General features: G+C 26.6%; 5 protein-coding genes across 5 annotated transcripts in view; 3 read left to right on the forward strand and 2 right to left on the reverse strand.

Annotated features, from left to right (window-relative positions):
- LOC126904475 (trimethylguanosine synthase-like) overlaps positions 1-7436 on the forward strand; it is a 112220-nt gene extending 104784 nt beyond the window's left edge. Inside the window, exons 2-3 of the mRNA XM_050683527.1 lie at positions 6638-7089; positions 7155-7436. Of these exons, the coding sequence (XP_050539484.1) occupies positions 6638-7089; positions 7155-7352 (650 nt within the window). The 3' untranslated portion in view covers positions 7353-7436. The remainder of the gene's footprint in view (positions 1-6637; positions 7090-7154) is intronic.
- The window catches only part of LOC126904488 (sperm-associated antigen 7), a 186647-nt gene extending 174517 nt beyond the window's left edge, over positions 1-12130 (reverse strand). The window contains exon 1 of the mRNA XM_050683568.1: positions 12125-12130. The gene's annotated coding sequence lies outside the window, so the exon portion shown is untranslated. The remainder of the gene's footprint in view (positions 1-12124) is intronic.
- Positions 1-13713, reverse strand: part of LOC126904483 (uncharacterized) — a 122646-nt gene extending 108933 nt beyond the window's left edge. The window contains exon 1 of the mRNA XM_050683558.1: positions 13252-13713. Within this exon, the coding sequence (XP_050539515.1) occupies positions 13252-13501 (250 nt within the window). The 5' untranslated portion in view covers positions 13502-13713. The remainder of the gene's footprint in view (positions 1-13251) is intronic.
- Positions 13714-15483: 1770 nt separating this feature from the next.
- On the forward strand, positions 15484-16351 carry LOC126904491 (uncharacterized). Its single transcript, XM_050683573.1, has 3 exons — positions 15484-15574; positions 15676-15973; positions 16082-16351. Exons 1-3 carry the CDS (start codon positions 15566-15568, stop codon positions 16315-16317), a joined length of 543 nt encoding a protein of 180 aa, XP_050539530.1. The 5' UTR covers positions 15484-15565; the 3' UTR covers positions 16318-16351.
- Positions 16352-20309: 3958 nt separating this feature from the next.
- Positions 20310-20471, forward strand: part of LOC126904479 (glycogen synthase kinase-3 beta) — a 44171-nt gene continuing 44009 nt past the window's right edge. The window contains exon 1 of the mRNA XM_050683548.1: positions 20310-20315. The gene's annotated coding sequence lies outside the window, so the exon portion shown is untranslated. The remainder of the gene's footprint in view (positions 20316-20471) is intronic.

Raw genomic sequence — 20471 nt, forward strand, 5'->3', positions numbered from 1 at the left:
ACCGTTGTAATGGTGAAACAAACAAAGATGGCTAAATATATCTTAGACGTACGCGATTTTCTCAACCTTAATATTTCGCGCATTTTGTGTACGTTGTGCATTGACTATTAACTTTGTGTAGGACTGCACGCGCACTCAAAATCCAAAATTAACGCGTAGCTAGCACAAACATAACACGCGGGCTTGCATTACAGCTATATTCATGATACTATCTAAATATAAGTAAGGCCAAATGAGACCGTTTAACCAAAAATATCGGATGTTTTTGCTCGTAAGGTAACGACGAATGGCGTAAACGTTCACCCGCACGGATTACCCCATAATCGTCCAAAAATAGACACAAACGTGTCATACGTTTAGATGATATACATAGTCCAACTACAANATCATACGTTTAGATGATATACATAATCCAACTACAAGTTCATTTTTTAACGTAGCAAAAAAACATTGTTGTAAATCAATCATTATTGCTCGTAACTACTGGCGATTTCCTCTTGAGTGATAACGAGCGCTGTATATGAATTGTGACGGCACTCATGTGCAAAACGCCTCATACACGATATTCCTTGTAGCATCCGGTTATACGAGGAAAAACGAGTTGACCATTAGGTTGGAAGATCCTGGGCGTTGACAGTTAATGAAATAATACGGACTTAAGGTGAATCGGATACATCCAATAACGAAGGTCGCGACAGCCACGTATCTGGCACTTGTAAAATAAATAGCGGCCCATGCCAATATAACGTATAATTACATAATTTAGAGGGCGCTCGACAAGCAGTTGACGATTGTGTTTACATAGGACCATGAACACTCAGGTGTTCAACATTGCACCTGATGTACTCTATTTGACACGTATGCCTTAAAAGTATCATGTGGCACAATTAGCCTCGATGACACCACGAGCGAATCTGTTCAAGCATGAGTCGCGATAATATTAAAATCCGTAGACAAAATAGATTTCATTTGTCCTAACCAACGTGCTAAAAGTACCCCGGCATTTAACTCGTGATGGGTATGGCAAGTGTCTTTATCGAACCTAATTTCGTTTTCGCATAGATAAGGAAAATAAACAGTCCAGTTAATGTAATTTTTCGCCCCACTCTAGGGACATCGAGTCTCATAATAGATTTGGTCAAAATAATACAGGGAGGCAGAAAGCCGAGTGGGTCAAATAAGCATCACGAACGTCAGGATCGTCGGCACATTCATTGTCCGCTATAAACTGTAACACGCGCAACGTCAGGTACGGCGAACTATTGACACCGTTTTAAGTTTTTATTGGACAAGTTCATTAGTTGACTTAAAAATATATTTGCGCTACCGGAAACAGCAAAGTACGTTAACAACTTCTTGTTGCAACTTCGGACAAGCATAGAGGCAGTCGTTCAATGAGGCTCCAGGCCACGGTACCGCCGAGCTGTCAAGTACGGCGCAAATTTTATGAGGGTCAATATCCGGCTTTTACACAGCATGGTGTGTTATAAAATACAACCTCGAGAAAGAGACTACGGACATATGCCCAAGTTTAATATAGTCTGTCATAAATTCACAATAAAGTGCACGTAATTTCGAATCCGTTTCTCTAAATTTTCGAATCGCTTAAGGGCCAAGTGACGAGATCACGGAAAGCTTGATGCGCGATCTTTAGCCAGTCTAAAGCGGTATCGACAGCCATAATAAAAAATTAAGCTAAATATAAAAATATTGATAGTAAACTTCAATTAAATTAATAAATACTTTTTCCATAAATTGAAATTGTTCTGTTACAGCTATCATTATATTATTTCATATATTCGATACCTACAAATTTCCATTTGTCCCAAATAGTATATTGTGTATGGGGTAAATGAAAATTAAAGTATAGTTGATAATGTTATAAGCCTGGGGCAAATGAAAATTTGTTTGAATTACATAAATTACAATTAAATTAGACAAATAATTAGGTAATCTTTATTATTTTAACATAATTTAGTACAGTTTAATGCTTACTTACTATTTCATAAACTTTCAAATTATATTAACAGTCTTTTGTTTTCATATAGTAGTGATAATAATAATTTAACATAAAAAATAACAATGTCAAGTAAAAATTATAAACAAAATAACAAACTAACAGCATTTTTAGTTTTAAAATATATCACATAAATTAATGTATGAATAAGTAGTTAACATAGTGCCTAAACTGATTATTTTTCATTGACATTTATGTATCCAGGAAATGTGTATATCGTTTTTCTGTTCTTCTTATGTTCAGTTGATATTGGTAATATTGCAAGAATCATCTCTACTGTAATATCTGACAAGTCATTTTCAACAATATAAAAATCAGTTCCAATTTCATTATTTTTTTTTTAATCCTCGTACTAAAATATCCCCATCAACTTCATCTACACGTTAAACTAAACATACATACTTAAAATGATGTTTCTTACGGTTCCCTCCAATAAAATCTATTAAAAGAAATACTCCGGTTTTATTTGAGACCAAATTGGTGTATTATATAAAACTTCTTCAATACTTAAATCTAATGAATTGTCATTACAATCATCTTCTGATGAATGATAAACTACATCATCAATATAATCAATTGATTGTTCCAACACAATATTTTGTGCATCTTTAACAGCTTTCTTAGGTCTCTCAAGTTTACTAGGATATTTGATTAGCTTTTTCTTTGAGGTTGCTTCCTCCAATTATTTTAACACATTTTTATATGTTAAAACTTCATCATACTTTGTTACTCTAAAACGAGGAACTTGGTCTTTTGTAACACAAATTGTATTGTTAGTTTTATATTGTATTAATTGAATTGAAAAAATAGATATTATATCTTTTGGGCTTACTGAGATATTATTACTTGATGTTGGAAAAATTTAGTCTATAAAAGTGTTTGACGTTAAAGGTTCTAATGAAATTTGATTTTCTACAACTGTTAATATGTTTTTTTGATATAATTATGCACTCTGAAGTTGAAAAAAAAATGATAAAGATCGTAATATTTCAAATTATATTTGTTATTAATATTTCCATTTACCCCAAAACCAAATTTCTATTTACCCCAATTGATTTTTATTTTGTATTTTACAAAAAAAATATAATTACATAGAAAAAGTGATATTAAACTAGTTTTAGGGTCGTACAGTAAATAAGTAAATATGAAATGACAATTTAGTTCAAACTGTACTGTTTTACTTATATTTTTGATGAGGATGCCCTTCTCAAAAGCCGTTGAGCAGAAAATATATTCTAAAATAATCATTAACACTTTTTCAAATGATGCCAATTTGTACATATCCTCAAATTTTCCATATTTTTATCATTGCGCACTATTATACCTTATGTGTACTGTGGTTACAATGATATCGAATTCTATAATCACTAATAATTTATTTTAAATAATATTTTTTTCCTTTTGCCCCAATTTCCATTTACCCCACTTGACCCTAGTATTAATTTATTATAAATTATTAAAAAAGCTGTCCTGATGAATATTTTTAGATACATCTAATTTAGACGTATCTAATGATTAATTTAATCATCAAAATATATGAAAAATAGTTTTTAGATATTTTTGAAATGAATGAAAATAAATTATCATATATAGTTTTGATTTTACGAAATACATGTGAAAAGTCATGATTTTTCGAGTTCTAAAGCTTTCATAAATTCCTTTTCCCGTTATTTATATAAATTATTTTTACTATAATAATCGCCATATAAACACTGTAATTACATAGCAATAAAAAAAAAAATTAATAGATTTAGTAAACATTTATTATTTCAATTTTTAGATGAATAGAAATATATGACTGATATTTTATTCAAATAATAAATATATGAATAGTAAAATGAAATAATGTTATGGGTAACATTTTTCTTATGATTCATTAAAAATTTTCATTTATGGTATATTTTTTGGAAATTAATTGTTCGACAAGACGCATTAACTAAAATAAAACTTAATTTAGAAATATTTTTGTCTTACTATTTTGTTTTTTATATAGTTATATTGATTTTGGTTAATCGATTCGATTCATTTAGTACAAAACAAAACGAGTGTTATATAAAATAATGGAATTAAGACGTGATCATAAATTATTTTTCAACTTGACATTTTTTTGCAAAAAACTGTTAAGAAAATGATATTGTTTCAAATACAATATCCTTTGAATAAAATAAAATTTATTTTTCGTAAATTTATTGAAAGTATAATATTTAAATACAAATTTATTTATTTTTTATGTTGTAAATGAGGTATTCAAAACATTACCAATAAATATCTTGTCTTGAGTTTATTCATTATATTAATTTAAATTAAAAATACTTAGTTTTACATAACAATAAGACGTTACAATAAAATCATAAAAATAAATCGTGACAAGCGCCACAATCATCTAAGACACTAAATTTGCTTATTTGATTTAAATTAAAATCATTTTTTATATTTATGTTCTTAAAAAAAAGTAAACTTATTAGAAACGGCGTACTTAGGCAAAATAACTGCCATGGTCATTTATGATCTGACGTTTTATTTTATTTCTATATGTCCAGTGTTCTAATTTATCGTAATTTTAAGTTTTAAAATTCAATAATTCAAATAATTTTGTAAAAATTATTGCAAAATTAATTTATGGCTAATTGAAAACAACTAAATAGTTTTTTAAAAAGAAACTTAAAATGTAGAATAAAGATAAAAATAATAATAAATACTTCCATTTGAATTTCACAGGAGTTTTNTAATAAAAATAAAAATAATAATTAATACTTGCATTTGAATTTCACAGGAGTTTTAAAATAATTGTAAATATTTTATTTAAATATGTAAAGAGAAATTGATGAGTCGAAATGTTTTTATATTATTTCATTAAAAAAGAAGGTGTTGGTTGTAGACCTTAACTATAAAATCAATACTACTCATTGAGGCCAATCGTTGCAGACTTGTAATTCAAAATAACACATTTTGATAATTAAATGTTTTAATTGTTGGCCAATCGAAGAAATGTTTTGTTATATTAATTGGCTGAAATAACATGAAAAAAGTCAAATTTTTTTTGTATAAATAGGATAAAAAATGCTGTTTAAATCGACACCGTTTGGTGATTTTTGCTTTAGTTATTTTTTGTGATAAATGAGTACGTATATTCTTTAAACACTTTAACTGTTACATTTTTCTCTAAGTATATCTAAAATTTTTTAAGTTTTTTGTTTATATATTTATAAAAAAATATGGATTCGCATTTGTTTTTCGTGATAACGACATTGGTGATATATTTTATAATTCCATTTCAAGTAATTAGAGATATTATGTTTATTGCATTGGCAGTTGTGTCACTGCAAACTTTTTTGGAGATGAAACTTTTTAAGAAGAAAATTACTTCAACTAAACCAGTAGAATCCATTATGAATAATCGCTGCCCAGTTTTGACTACACATCCTATAAATTTGGAAACACCTATTTTGACAAAAAATTCAATTTTAGAAGAACCGCTCATAGAAGATAAATTTACGGGAACTCCGATAATTGAAACNCGATAAATTTACGGGAACTCCAATAATTGAAACCGAAAAAGAGCTCTCAAACACTGATACGAATATTTTATTAACGAATAATGAAATAGAACCCGTCAAAAAACTAAACCCAGAAATTGTTACGAAAACTGAAATTGAAAAAGAGACCACTAACATTCCTATAGAGACTTCTGTATTAGCTGATAAGTCTTTTAACTCGGNCATTAGCTGATAAGTCTTTTAACTCAGATATAATACAGTCACGAAACAATAATTCAACACAACTCTTTGAAATAGTGCCAGAAAATATTGTTACAACAGATCAAGAAAACTACACCTTAATAGAAAATTCACTCAAATTTAATAGAATACAGTCTAAAAAATTATCAGAAAATATTATAACATCTAACACTAACAGTGCGTTGCTAAGTAAAAAAACTGAACTTTTTACTCCAGAAGATCTGGAAAAGACTAAAGTGAATGGAAATTTAGGACGTGAAAATAATAACAACAAAAATTCCACAGCTAGAACTCGTCCTAATGACATTAAAAAACATTTATGGGATAAGAGGTACTTATTGTTTTCAAAATTCGACGAAGGAATCATGATGGATAATGGTAATAAAATTATTATTTCAACAAACTTAAGTGTTTTACTATATTTGACGTTTTTTTTTTAGAATCATTTTATTCAGTATGTCNCAAAAACAATAATTCAACACAACCATTTGAAATAGTGCCAGGAAATATAATTACTACAAATCAAGAAAACCGCACCTTAATAGAAAATTCACTCAAATTTAATAGAATACAGTCTAAAAAATTAACAGAAAATATTATAACATCTAACACTAACAGTGTGTTGCTATGTAAAAAAACTGAATTTTTTACTCCAGAAGACCTGGAAAAGACTAAAGTGAATGGAAATTTACAACGTGAAAATAATAACAACGAAAATTCCGCAACTAGAACTCGACCTAATGACATTAAAAAACATTTATGGGATAAGAGGTACTTATTGTTTTCAAAATTCGATGAAGGAATCATGATGGACAATGGTAATAAAATTATTATTTCAACAAACTTAAATGTTTTACTTTATTTGACGTTTTTTTTTTTTTAGAATCATTTTATTCAGTATGTCCCGAAATCTTGAGTACACACATAGCGTTAAGATGTCCAGGCCTACACGTCGCTATGGATCCGTTTTGTGGTGCTGGTGGTAACGTCATCCAATTGGCCAAAAGATACAAACAAGTAATCGCTGTGGATAACGATGCTAATAAATTGGAATTCGCGAAAAGAAATGCTGAGATTTACGGAGTCAGAGAGAAGATTACATTTATACTGGGAGATTTCTTTGAAATCGCAGAATCCTTAAAAAAATATAAGCCACAGGTAATAGTGACTTCTCCTCCATGGGGCGGCCCTTCGTATAAGAAACATGAAGAGTACAGTCTCGAAAAGCATATGTGTAGCAACTACGAAGGAGGCGGTAAAAAACTCTTCGACCTGTTGAGAAGTATTGCTCCCAACGTAGCACTTCACATACCTAAAACTACAGGTCGAAACGAGGTAAATGATTTAAATTTCTATAAGTAAATCATAATTGTAGTTAATGTCGATCAATTAATTTTTAGTTGATACAATTTGGCAAACTATTCGATCTAAACATGGAAATTCAGCATAATTATATTGACAATAGACACGATTCCATCACTGCGTTTTTCGGCCACTTTTTCAATATGAACACTAAATACTTATCCAACGACAATAAACTTTACACTAATAAAAAATTCTTGAAGTATCCAGAATCAGCTGATTACTATTATTGTTAAATATTAATCCAATCAACTTTCACTATTTTTCGATTAAGTACTGCTTTGAATTTTGATTTTTTCTAATTATTGACACTATACTGATAAAAGACGAATTTCGGTATATTCTAATTTTCACGTTAAAGATACTACCGATTTTCGAATAAATATAAATACCTTTTAATTCTTAAATTTTTGCCGCAGCATTCTGTCGGATGATATATTTTACTGAAAAGTAAATTTAAATAATTGTATTTTCATTATATACATTTTATTATAAAACGTATAATTTTTTTATGCGCTTGATTTATATAACTTGAATTCAATTTTTTAATGATTTTAGTTTTATGTTTAATATTTTTACTGTAAATTCTACATTAAATTTTTCTTGAATTTATTTTGTTGATTATAAATAAGTAAATATACTTTATTTCTTAAAATTGTATAACTCAAACTATTTGTTATATTGTATTCTATAATAAATAATTATTATAAAAAATCAAATTATTTTAGTTATTTTTCTACAAATTAATTTGAAAATATTTCATTGATTTATTATTAAATCAATGTTTAAAAAGTTGATTTATGTTGTTTAAAAATTATTAGAACATTTTATACTGATTGTTGAATAAATTAATGATAATTGATACAAATTAAATAAAATTATGCTCTATAAATAACAATTATCTTATTGTTTTGATACTTTTCATGTCAAACTTAATGCCAATCTTAATGTTTTTAAAATATACATCCATTGTTTTTTAAGTTTTTTTGTGATGTTGTTGGATTTGATTAATATATTTAACTTTTAATTTAGTAAACAATTTAGCCGCTAGTAGTCAATAAAAATTTTTTTAATATTAATTATTTAAACCACATAAGGATAAATAAAAATAGAAACACTTAAAATCGTCTCTTTTCTAATATATTAGAATGAAAATTCTGAAACCCATAAAAATTCTTTAGTTAATTACAGCATCACAAGACCAATACCTTCTTAGTTTCGCTTCAAAATAACAAATGAACAAAGTAAGAAATGTTGAAAAATTTACTCAATTGAACGTGTTATAAATATTGATTATAATTGTAAAAATCCATCGATAAATTCACGTGAAATCCGAAATCATTTTTTTTTTAAATATGATTTATTAAATAACATGTTACCAACATATTTTGAATATTATAGAATAGTAGTAGAATACTCAATTAGAGTAAAAAACTAAATAAATAACAAAGTAAGGTTATACGAATTCTTAATTGTGTCGGCGAACATAGAGGCAAGTAGTTCGGACCGGTTGACCAACTGCCTAGCTTGAATTCAATGAGGATCGTTTCTACCTGCCGGGCTGAGAGAGAATGAGGGTTGCCTGTAGTTTCAACGACCGTTAGTTTGCAAGAACAAATTCAAGGAAGAAAGACGTAGCAGTTATCCCCTTTCTATATTTCTTATTATTTTTTGTAAGTTATTTTTTTTTAGAATAAGCAAGTCAGTTTGGGTTTAATTATTCACCATTAGTAAGCTTATTTATTTTTTTGTTGCCTAGAATAAATTTGTCTACTAAAGAAAAATAATACAATATTATTGATTGAGGGCCAATACCCCTAACATTTAGAGCAATTCTAAATACAAACTAACAGCATGAGTCCACCTGCGCTCAACTGCGTTAGGCACAATTCACGTAACCGGAAAGTGATTAAATAAAGATGGCGTCGTCCCGCAATGTGCTGTAACTATGTGTTATACCTTATTTCTGTCTTCTAGTCATCGGTGTCGGTGCACTGCGGTGGTCGACACACGTCTAGTGTACTCGTACAAGGCGGTACTCTACTTTGGTGTGCCGTCGGTACCCCGCGAATACCACGTCATGTTGAGGGCTGTTTGCGCATTATTCATAGATTAAGCTACACGACTTAACTCACAACATACTACTTGTTTAACTAGCGTAGGCTACTCATGCAGTTAGGTTATAACGACATTTGATATATTTTACATATGGTAGAGCATCACAGACTGTTTATGATAACAGTTGTCCCGAGTATTATCAAGTTGAAACCTATTATCATATCAAACTTAATTCGACAATACACATTTTAAAAATATAAGAAATTAATGATTTGAATTGTCTAAATGGAGAAATTTGGTTAAACAACATTTTATTTGATAAAGGAGATCGAGAAAGAAATTGTTTTCAACTTTTGAAGGTAAATCTTTAACTAGATATACTAGTTTTGATTATTTGACTATTAGTGTCATGGACGTGACAACCGTACATCACATATATTGGTAACTAAAAATGGAAAATTTAAGCTAGTTCAAAAATTCAAAGTCATTTTTCTTAACTTAGGTGAGGCAAAATATTTAATTAAAACATTTATGAAAAAGTTAGTTTTTGTAAAAAAGTTGCTATTTTAAATCCCCCTAGTGAGCAAGTTAAATAATAGATTTTCAAAAAAAATGATATCAAATGAAAAGGAAATATCTAAAATTTTAATATAAAAAAAATTATGTTGATTTGTTGGTTTTTGAAAAAGTTATGGAAGTTTTAAGAAGAAAAAGTGAAAAAAATAACAAAATTTACAGATTTTTAAATTTGTAATATTTTTGGATATTTCCCTCATATCAAAATTTTTCAATTTTTAAGGGTAATGTCTTCTACTAGATACGATTTGTGATCTGTTGACGTATTGTTAAAAGAAATCGGTCTAATGAGACATAAACAGACATAAAAATAAAAAATAAATAAAAAACACATCATAGTAAAATTAATACCTTCTCCGCTTCGCATGAAAGCTTAAATCGTCTAGTTGTACATTTTTTAAAAAGTAATAACGGTGTAAAATTAAAAACAAAATGTGTAAAAAGACTATTTCACATTGAATTTTTTTAGAAGGGAACCGTTCTTTTTTCTTCACTTTGGAAAACGTACAAAATTTAAAAAAAAATTCAATACAAAATGAGTAAGTTATTTATCTACGGCAGTCATTTGCACATAGAAGTTAAGTTGAAACAATTATACTTTTTATATGTATAAAATGAAAATGGTACGATTAAAAAAAAAGTATGTCAAATGAAAGATATACAATACAATAGACGATGATATTTACATTAAAATTGCATTTTTTTGTTTAACTTTGACAGTCATTTATTCATAGAAGATAAGGTGTCAGGACAATATATTTTTTAACTTATAGTACGTAACATAAGCTTTAATTCAAAACATATTTATATAATAAAGTATTTCTGGAATACTTTTAAAAGTTAAGATGAAAAAATTAACTTTTAGAACAAAATTTTCCGTTTTAAATCATCCTATGAGCAGATAAAGGGTGAGATATTCAAAAATTTTATATTAAATAAAAAAGAAATACATAAGGTGTATACAGGGTGGCCCACCACTCACTGACAACTTAAATAACTTTTGATCCAGTTAATATTTTTAGCTGATTTTTTTTTTAAATATTAGTTAGACGTTAGGTCTATATCTATATCTCAATAATTAATTTTTTTACATTTTATTAAAAATATTAATTATTTTTAAATTTTAAATAAAATGTAAAAAAAAAATCTAAGATAGCTATTTTGTAGAGTAGAATTTAAGAAAAATTTTAGTAAAAAAATATCTTATTAATATTCAGTAGTAAATATTCTGTAGCGTTTTGAAGTTTGTGAAAATTTGAATTTTCATGTACTATTTTACGGTATTAAACATTGAAATACGTATTGAGAAAAGGACAGAAGAAAACGCTATCTTTTCAATATACTTTTGAATGAGAGTGATAAGTAATAATTGCCTTATCTAATTTCTTATCATGGTATTTATGCCAAGTTTGTAATGTATACACACTATCATCATATGTATACACAGTAATCATGAAAAGATAGCGTTTTCTTCTGTCCTTTTCTCAATACGTATTTCAATGTTTATAACCGTAAAATAGTACATGAAAATTCAAATTTTTACAAACTTCAAAACGCTACAGAATATTTACTACTGAATATTAATAAGATATTTTTTTACTAAAATTTTTCTTAAATTCTACTCTACAAAATAGCTATCTTAGATTTTTTTTTTACTTTTTATTTAAAATTTTAAAATAATTAATATTTTTAATAAAATGTAAAAAAATTAATTATTGAGATATAGCTATAGACCTAACGTCTAACTATTATTAAAAAAAAAAATCAACTAAAAATATTAACTGGATCAAAAGTTATTTAAGTTGTCAGTGAGTGGTGGGCCACCCTGTATATAAAAAAAAATTATTTTGGATCATTCATTCGATTCAGTTGAGAGTATTGATACTATATGTATTTTTATGATTTTCTAGACGGAAAGAATATTACATTTAAGAGTGTAAAAAATTAGTAAAACAATCATTTTCTTTATATTTTAAACATATTTTGTTTCTTTACGAAATTATTTTAGGTTTTTTGCTTTATAAGTATTATATTTTTAGCATTATTTATATTTCGTAACAAATAAAAAAAATTAACGTTTAATTGGTTTAATATTAATAGTATAAACAAAACCATTTATTTCTTAATAAAAAAAAGCTGTCATTTTTCTCTTGACTTTTTCAAATAAATTAGTATACAAAAATACAATATAGTTAAAAAAACCTAACAAAAAACTTTGATGTTAATATAGAATTACAAATACATATTTTAATGATAAAAATTTATTACAAAAAAAATTAATCATTCTAGTATCACGTTGAAGCGAATACATTTTTACATATTGTTAGCTAATTATAAGTATAGAAATTATTACACTACTTTTATAAAAATAGACTTACAAATTAAAAAGTTATCAATATTTTAAATAATTATTCAATTAACTATTTATTATGATCTCTAATAATAATATAAATTATTATTCAGTAATTATATAAAAATTATAACGTTGTAACATACAATTGAGCTACTCAACTCAAACACAATTGTAATGTTAACTTAACCTTATTTTTATTTCACGACACATTAATATAACGTCAATATGGAAAAATTCTACATGAAAAAAAAAAATTATTTGTAATTATTAAATAACAAAAAAAAAACACAGTTTTTAGATATTCAATAATCATAGAATTTTATTTTATTATTTCTTTAAAATTTTATTATAAAATATATGTTATAAACCAATAACTTAAAATATTTTGAAATTTAATCCACTAGTATTTTCTGAATCTATTAATGGAATAGAAATTATCATTAGTCATAGTGGACACATTTTCTTACGAACATTAACACACTATCGTCTAACATTAAAATTCTATAATATATTTTACTGTTTACCTTTTAACATTTTTGCATTAAATTCTATATAAGAATAAAATCTATCTAGCTGATTGTTATAAAATTGTACTAAATCGACATTTGAAACTTCTAATGTAGCCATATTATAGCTGCCAATACTATATAAAACTTTAAATATAATAGCAACAAGTGGCATTTTTACCAAATATGTACAGCCTATTGTAATATTCTCCTTTGGAATATTAATAAAGTCAATACCTCTTGNAAAACGCTCTAAAAAACTCCAGCAAAGTTTAAAGAATTTCTGTTTATCTTCTTCCAGTTTTGGAGATTGGTTGTATTCATTAAAAATTAAAATTATTTCATCAATGGGTTCTGTACGTAAACGATAATCTCTAAATTTTTCTGATAGAAAATTGAAAAATGTTGAGGCCTCATTAAAATGATGACTAAACTTCTCGTGTTCTTTTGGTATGCGATCTATCATATATACTGTGAATACACTATATTGAACTAATGTTGTAATTCCAATGCTTTCAATAACATTCCTAAGCCAAACTATGGCTTCCATTGGATCGTTAAATTCTTGTATAGCATGATCCGTAATTTGTCGTAAGGTTCTTCCAACAACAGGCGTACGGTATGATAAACGAGGAGCTGAACCTAAATATTCTTCATCCAAAGGTACAGGATTATCAATGTCGTCATTTAGGTAAAATTCTTCGAAATTTTTGACTGAAACTTTAGCACTAGTATACACAGTACCATCCTTTAGTTCCAAAGGTAACAATGTTTCGTGGTAATTTATATGTTCTCTTGCGACATCATGTGTTATATTGTTCATATCAATTTGTACACACGTACAGATTTTAGCTAAACAAATTAACAAAAATGCATAACTATTTAAAATCATGTCGATAAAAATTACAAAAAACTATTAGTGAAAATTTTATATAGATATGCCGAGGAGAAAAAAATCATTACACCATAATATTTGACATACGTAGACTTTTTAAATCGAATAAACTGTTTTTACATTTTTCCGTAAATAAAAATACTAATAATATATTTTTCATAAATTATAAGCAAAAAACATTAATTTAATTTTGATTTTATAAATTATTATATTAATGCGTTTCATTTATACATTACAATAAATAATTTTTCTGAACACAAAAAAAAAAATAAATAAATAGTACAATGAATTTATATATCTTTGTCTATTAGTCAAGAAATTAAATATATATTATTCATGTAAATATTTTAAACTATTCCGAGAAATATGTATAAAAAATGCATCAATGAAAATCAAATGTAATAACTATAAGAATATGTGACAAATCATATATTTTATGTAAAATAATAATAGATAATAGTAAAAGGTTTGACACTTTTTACATGTAAAGATGGTTCAAATTTAATATAAAAGGTCACGCAAACTGGTACTTCGGCTCACTTTTATTTCACTTAATAATCTTTCATACGAAGTTAGCCAGCTTGGTCTAATCTTTCAGTGGGTTAGCTGTGTAAAATAAAGACTCTATTGAGAAGATAGAGAGTCCACTTGTATTTCTTACACTAGGTATTATTGACACGACTCACATTCAGTACAAGCTTAGATAACTACTGGTACGAGTGGCGTTATTGATACGTAATGTGTAATCACAATAATTTCTATGTCAAACTATTATTATATTAATAAATTTTCAAGCATCACTTTTTCTCTATATTTTACATCTTACCCGTATAAATCCCTCGTACTCTACCCCGAGAGATAATTATATTATATCATTTTATTCAATAAGAACAACAATAACCCAATCATTCTCATGCTCATACACCTCCATCTAATTAATTTATGTATTTCATTTTGAGTTTACTATATATATTAGAAAGTGGTATTTAGGGACGATTAATTGAGGATCTATGAATTTTAATTTTAAGTTTTTTGATTATGGGCTGTTTAGTGAGCAATGTGGACCGGAAGCTATCCAGACTCAAAAGTCTGCGCACACCTATGGCTTAATACTCAACACATAGAAAAATTCTGGGTATGCCGCTAATACAGACAAAATAATAACAACTCTTTTAATAAAAACTCATGTTTTTCAACAATAAAGCTGAAATTGCAAAACTTTTACTCAGCTATACATGGAAAATAAATTTATTTTCTATGTATATAGAGTTTTTGCATATTCAAAATGGATGTCTTCAACTAAATATGATTTGTGAAAAACATAAAATAAAGAATACTAAATAGTACAAGCTATATGTTATTTAATTATTTCAAAAAAAAAATATTTCTATAAATTAAACATGAAAAACTGAAGTTTTTAGGGGCATTCCAATATTATAAATAAATTATATTCAGTATAGCAAAAACCTAAATACGCCTTTGTCTGTACTTAGAAATGTTGTCTGCTAAAAAGATGTTTTCGTTTAACATTTTTTTTGACATTTGTGATAAAAAAAATTTCAAAGAATATTAAAAGAATGTTAAAAATACATTTTTCGATAAGTCAACTCTAAATGTAAGCTAAAATATATCTAAGAAAACCGTTTAACAACAATGAAAAATAAATTTATTTTGACTATTTCATGGGTGACATACTCTCTATAAGAACTTGCGCGCCAGAGTAACATTTACTAAACATTGACTTACCGGTGTATTTACACCATGTCACTAATAAGAAATTGTATGATTAACAATTGATGATTGTTTAATGTTTAGAAAGTTGATTAATAATCTTACTTTTATTGCAAACAATTAATTTGGAAAATTTCTAGTATTGATTAGGTTATGATTGGTGGTGGATAATGTGTTTTTAACTAAGAAAATTCTTTATAATCTCTTTGTGCACGTCAAAAAAGTATTATTTTAAGAAGGAATTTTTCTGATCATCATTTTTACGATTTATGCTTGAAGAATACATTGGAAATTTTAATTCAATCTAGTCGACACTAAGCATAGTCAAAAATGACTTTTGTAAGTACCGTAAGCAAAATATCAATTATTTATTATTTTATTTTTAATAATATTAGTTTTTATTTATTCACTATATTAATTTAATACTAAATTTCCCTAAGAAATATACTGTTCATAAGACTTTGGCGTTGATTCTCCTCTTGGTCAGCAACTCAATTGCCCGACCCGAAGAATTCACAAGTACGTTATCATCCGAAACGATCAGAAATATTCAGGGAACGTTTAAGGAATCATTATCACTGGCAAAAAAAAATCATTCAGATGACAAATTATCGCTTGTTCATCTTATACTGATTATTGGTAAAGTACTAGCTCCTATAGTGGGAGCTATCATCGAACCATTACTCGTTAATATAGCCAAAGGTATCACATGGGCCATCACTTATTCTTTAGCCACAGGTAAGCACAAGACGACGTGGCCGATGTTAGTCGGTAGCAGATGCCCTCGACACGATTGTCTATTTATGTTATACTAATTCATTACTCGTGTCGAAATTTTCTCAATAGGGTTTGCCAAACCGCTAGGTTATGAACACTTCATCCCAGAACTTGAAAACTCCGAACACGGTCATAAATTTCCAATTGCATATTCAGCTCTGAAAGAGCTACCCCAATTTGCGTTTGCCTTTACTAACGGGTTAGTAACGGAAGACGAGCAATCTTCAACACAAATCGAAGTCTTCGAAAACGTCGAAAGAAAATTAAATGGCTTAAACTTGGACAATACAAACAAGAAATATTAAAAATACGCGAATTAAATTGTATAACCTTTTGCTTCTAAATTATAGAAAATTTACTAATGAGGTTAATTATGATTTTAATTTAATAAGTTTGTTATTATTTATTTAACTAATTTGTTAATTTTTTTTTTACAATTTTTAATTTATTATAAGAATTGTATATTATTGATAAATTTTCTGGAAATAAATTCAATCTAATATTATAATATCGGCCTATCGTGTCCAAATCACTGGTAAATAATATAATGAAATATCATCTTACAAAAAAAATTATTGACACTGCTATTACTAAACAGTATTAATTCATTTTTATGATTTACAAGTTTTATATTCCAAACATTTTATATAATTTCTTTTCTTTGCTATTTTATGCCATATTAAAATGTTATGTATTAACTAAGCAATAAAATATCAATTACGATTCTACTGCAAATTTCAGAAGTATAGATTCTGATGAAGTACATAAGTATTTATAAATTGTTAATTTATTCTTCCTAAATAATAACCATGATATTTATTATTAAATAAAGCTCTCGCCGAACCGATTTCTTTCAACGATACATCAAAAGATCACAAATCGTATCTAGTCGAAGACATCGCCCTCAAATTACCCTCAATCTCCGTAAATGGTGAAAATCTCCCAAAAAATTACAAATTTTAAAATCTCTAATTTTCAAAATTTTTTCAATTTTTTTTTACTTAAAACTATCATAACTTTTTCAAAAATGACCAAATCAATATAATTTTTTTTATAGATACGTGAGGTACTTACCTATCATTTCGTATAATTTTTTTTATAAATCTGATTTTTTACTTGCCCACAGGGGGGATTCAACTTTATCACAAAAAAATAACTTTTGATAGTGTTCCAGAAATACTGACACTTATATATATATATATATATATATATCTTAAATTAAAACTAATGTAATGTACTTTATTATGGAAAAAAAAATTCAGACTTTATTTTGTCTTCACGGTGAAAATGACTACTATATGCTATTTTTGTGTTAAAATTCTCGATTTTNTCACGGTGAAAATGACTACTATATGCTATTTTTGTGTTAAAATTCTCGATTTTGAATTTTATTTTAAAATGCCTTAAAAAATTTTTTTTTAAATCATTTGTTTTTTATCTCATTTAGATTCAATAACTTTAATAAATATCTAGTAGCCCATCACTGTAGTCCACCCTCGTTTGAAGAAATTTCTTATTCATATTAGAGTTTTTTTACTATGTAATTTTTTTTATGGCTCTCATTTATTCTCTCAGCTCTATCCTGACCAACTTTTTTTAACAATACATCAAATGGTCACAACTATTATTTAGTTGAAAATATTACCCTCAAAAATTGAAAAAATCCGTTATATTAATGAAAAAATTACTCAGCTCAAACACTCCATATAGATAATTTAAATCATTCATTTTTAATGTTTTTAAAGTATTTATCGTCGAATTAAATTTGATATAATAATAAATTTCAACTAAAAAATTAAATAATTTTACTTTGTAATATATTAATTTTTAACATTATTTGTATTGCTAACAATCTATAATATTCCAAATATTTTGGTTACATGATGTTGCTATATAAATAATAAATCTAAAAAAACGGTAGCACAGTGGGGTCGAGGCACAGTAAAGACGTGGCATAGATGAGATAAGTATAGATGATATCTGACAGTGATTAAAATCACTATCATAAGAAACGCTTCGATGCAAATCTGTAGATAGTGTTTCCTTTAGAGAAATTGGTGAAATATTTTAAAAGCAACATGAACTCTTATTTCTTTAATTATATCCTGATTAGTAGTTCTTTGATTTTAAAATATAATATATGAATAAATACTAATTATAGTTTTTAAATTTAGTATGAAATTGTGAGGCCAGCTATGATGTATGGTTAATAGTGTTGGGCGGTTGATAAGAAAGTAGAGCAGAGAATAAGTGTAGCAGAGATGAGAATGCTTAGTTGGATGAGTGGAGTGACTAGAGAAGATAGGATAAGGAACGAGCATATAAGAGGAAGTATAGGTGTTGCGTCAATCGTGGATAAGATGACAGAAAATAGACTTAGATTGTTTAGTCATGGTATGAGGAAAGAAGAATCGAAAGCTGTAAGAACAGTTATAGAAATGAATGTTGAAGGAAGAAGAGATAGAGGAAGACCAAAAAAGAGATGGAGGGATGCTATTGAATGCGATTTGAGGACAGCTGATGTGAGCGTAGAAGATGTGGGAGATCGTGTCAAGTGGAAGCTTAGGATAAGGGTGCCCGACCCCAAGTAGTTGGGATTAAGGCAAAGAAAAAGAAAAATATTACCAGATATTCCGGTGGCAATTGACATAATATGATTGTTATTTCGGAATGTACAATTTAGCGTTTAGTTGGGTTTAAATAATATAGCGTCAAATCAATTACCTACTCTATCGGTTGTATCTCAATATACACTACACTTTAATGATACAATAAATAAATAAACTCACACATACACACATATGCATTTATAACATTGTGTCTAATGTAAGTATAACATGATAAAAAGTAACCGTAAAATGAAAAAAATGGAATATAAATTTTATTACTCATATTAAATGTAATGTAACTCGAAAAATATTTGTTTAAATGAAAAAATATAAGATTATATTTTTATTTATAATTGTCTTTTAAACAACTTTTGTGCGAAACTTTTTTTTGTAAGTTAAATATTTTTTTTTGAGAAAATTAAGAAAGCTCATATTTTTGAACTTTTGCGAGGATTTAAAAAAAAAGCTCAATTCCAATCTTGAGGACTATTAGTATGTCATTATACATATTTTAATTCAACTTTTAAAAAAACAAAATTTTTTCCGCAATTTTTCCTTTGTTGACAGGCCTAGATGTCAATTTTAAACTTGTAATTGAGCTAAAAGTTATGGTAATATATTCAATTTATTTTACTATAAACTTTCATAAATCTTTATCAAAAATTTTTCATCAACTTTAAAGAACCAAAAAAATAGGTTAAAATTGAAAATTTGGACTGATTATTTTTAACATATTAAAAATCAAATCAGTAATAATTTGAAAACAAATTTTTTTTTCTTTTAATTATTATTTTATATATATAATTAGTAATAATATAAAAAATTAGAAGTGATAGAAATAGTCTACTTGCAGATTTGAAAACAACGCGAAAATTTGATTTAGAAAAGTATATTTTTGCTTCTGATGAAAGTTCCTTGTAGTCCAGTGCATTTTTTTATAGTAACAAACAGTTTTTATTGAAAATTATTGTATCAAGCCCTTTAAATTTTTATACACGTAAAAGTAAAGCAAAATATAACTTCTTTATTATTTTTATAATTTCTCCGTTTAAATTACAATATTAAATATCAATTTCATACTAAATTTAATAATTATAATTAGTATATATTCATATATTATATTTTAAAATCAAAGAACTACTAATCATGATATAATTAAAGAAATAAGAGTTGATGTTGCTTTTGGAATAATCCACCAATTGCCTAATTAAAACAAAAAAAAAAAAAGTTTGTTGGGAATTTTTTCTGCTATTCTGCAAAATTACTCCTTCGTTGACTAGAATGAATCATTAAATAGAAAATTTTATGAGAATTAAAACAATGTTATTTTTAAGATTAATATGCAGTCAGAAAGTTTTATAATTATTATTTATTGTAAATTTATCAGAAAAACTCATTATTTTTTGCATTTTTATCGTAATAGAACACTTAAATAGAAATCATAGTAATCATTTCTAAGTAATTTTTGATATTTAAAAAGATTCTACTATTGAAATATCCAGAACTGAATTAATTTTAATGATTTACTTTAACTAAAAAAAAAAAAGTTAATATTTTGAATCCCTCTTGTGGGCAGGTAAAGGGTTAGATTTATAAAAAAAACCAAATGATAGATAAAGACATGCATCTAAATAAAAAAAAATATACTGATTTGGTCATTTTTGATAAAGTTATAACAATTAACAAAGTTATAAGTTTTATACACTGGACTACAAGGAACTTCCATCAGAAACAAAAATATACTATTCTAAATCAACTTTTCGCGATGTTTTAAAATGTGCAATTAGACTTTTTCTATAACTTCTAAGTTTTAATATTATTAAAAAATAGTTTTTACATATAAAAAAAAA

Source organism: Daktulosphaira vitifoliae, unplaced genomic scaffold (genome assembly GCF_025091365.1).
Source record: "Daktulosphaira vitifoliae isolate Bord-2020 unplaced genomic scaffold, ASM2509136v1 Scaffold_4, whole genome shotgun sequence".
NCBI lineage: Eukaryota > Metazoa > Arthropoda > Insecta > Hemiptera > Phylloxeridae > Daktulosphaira > Daktulosphaira vitifoliae.

What these genes read in the sequence shown, in the direction of transcription:
- LOC126904491 (XM_050683573.1), top strand. An exon ending in CACTTATTCTTTAGCCACAG is followed by an intron (nt 15,974 to 16,081) that starts GTAAGCACAAGA and finishes TTTTCTCAATAG; the next exon opens with GGTTTGCCAAACCGCTAGGT.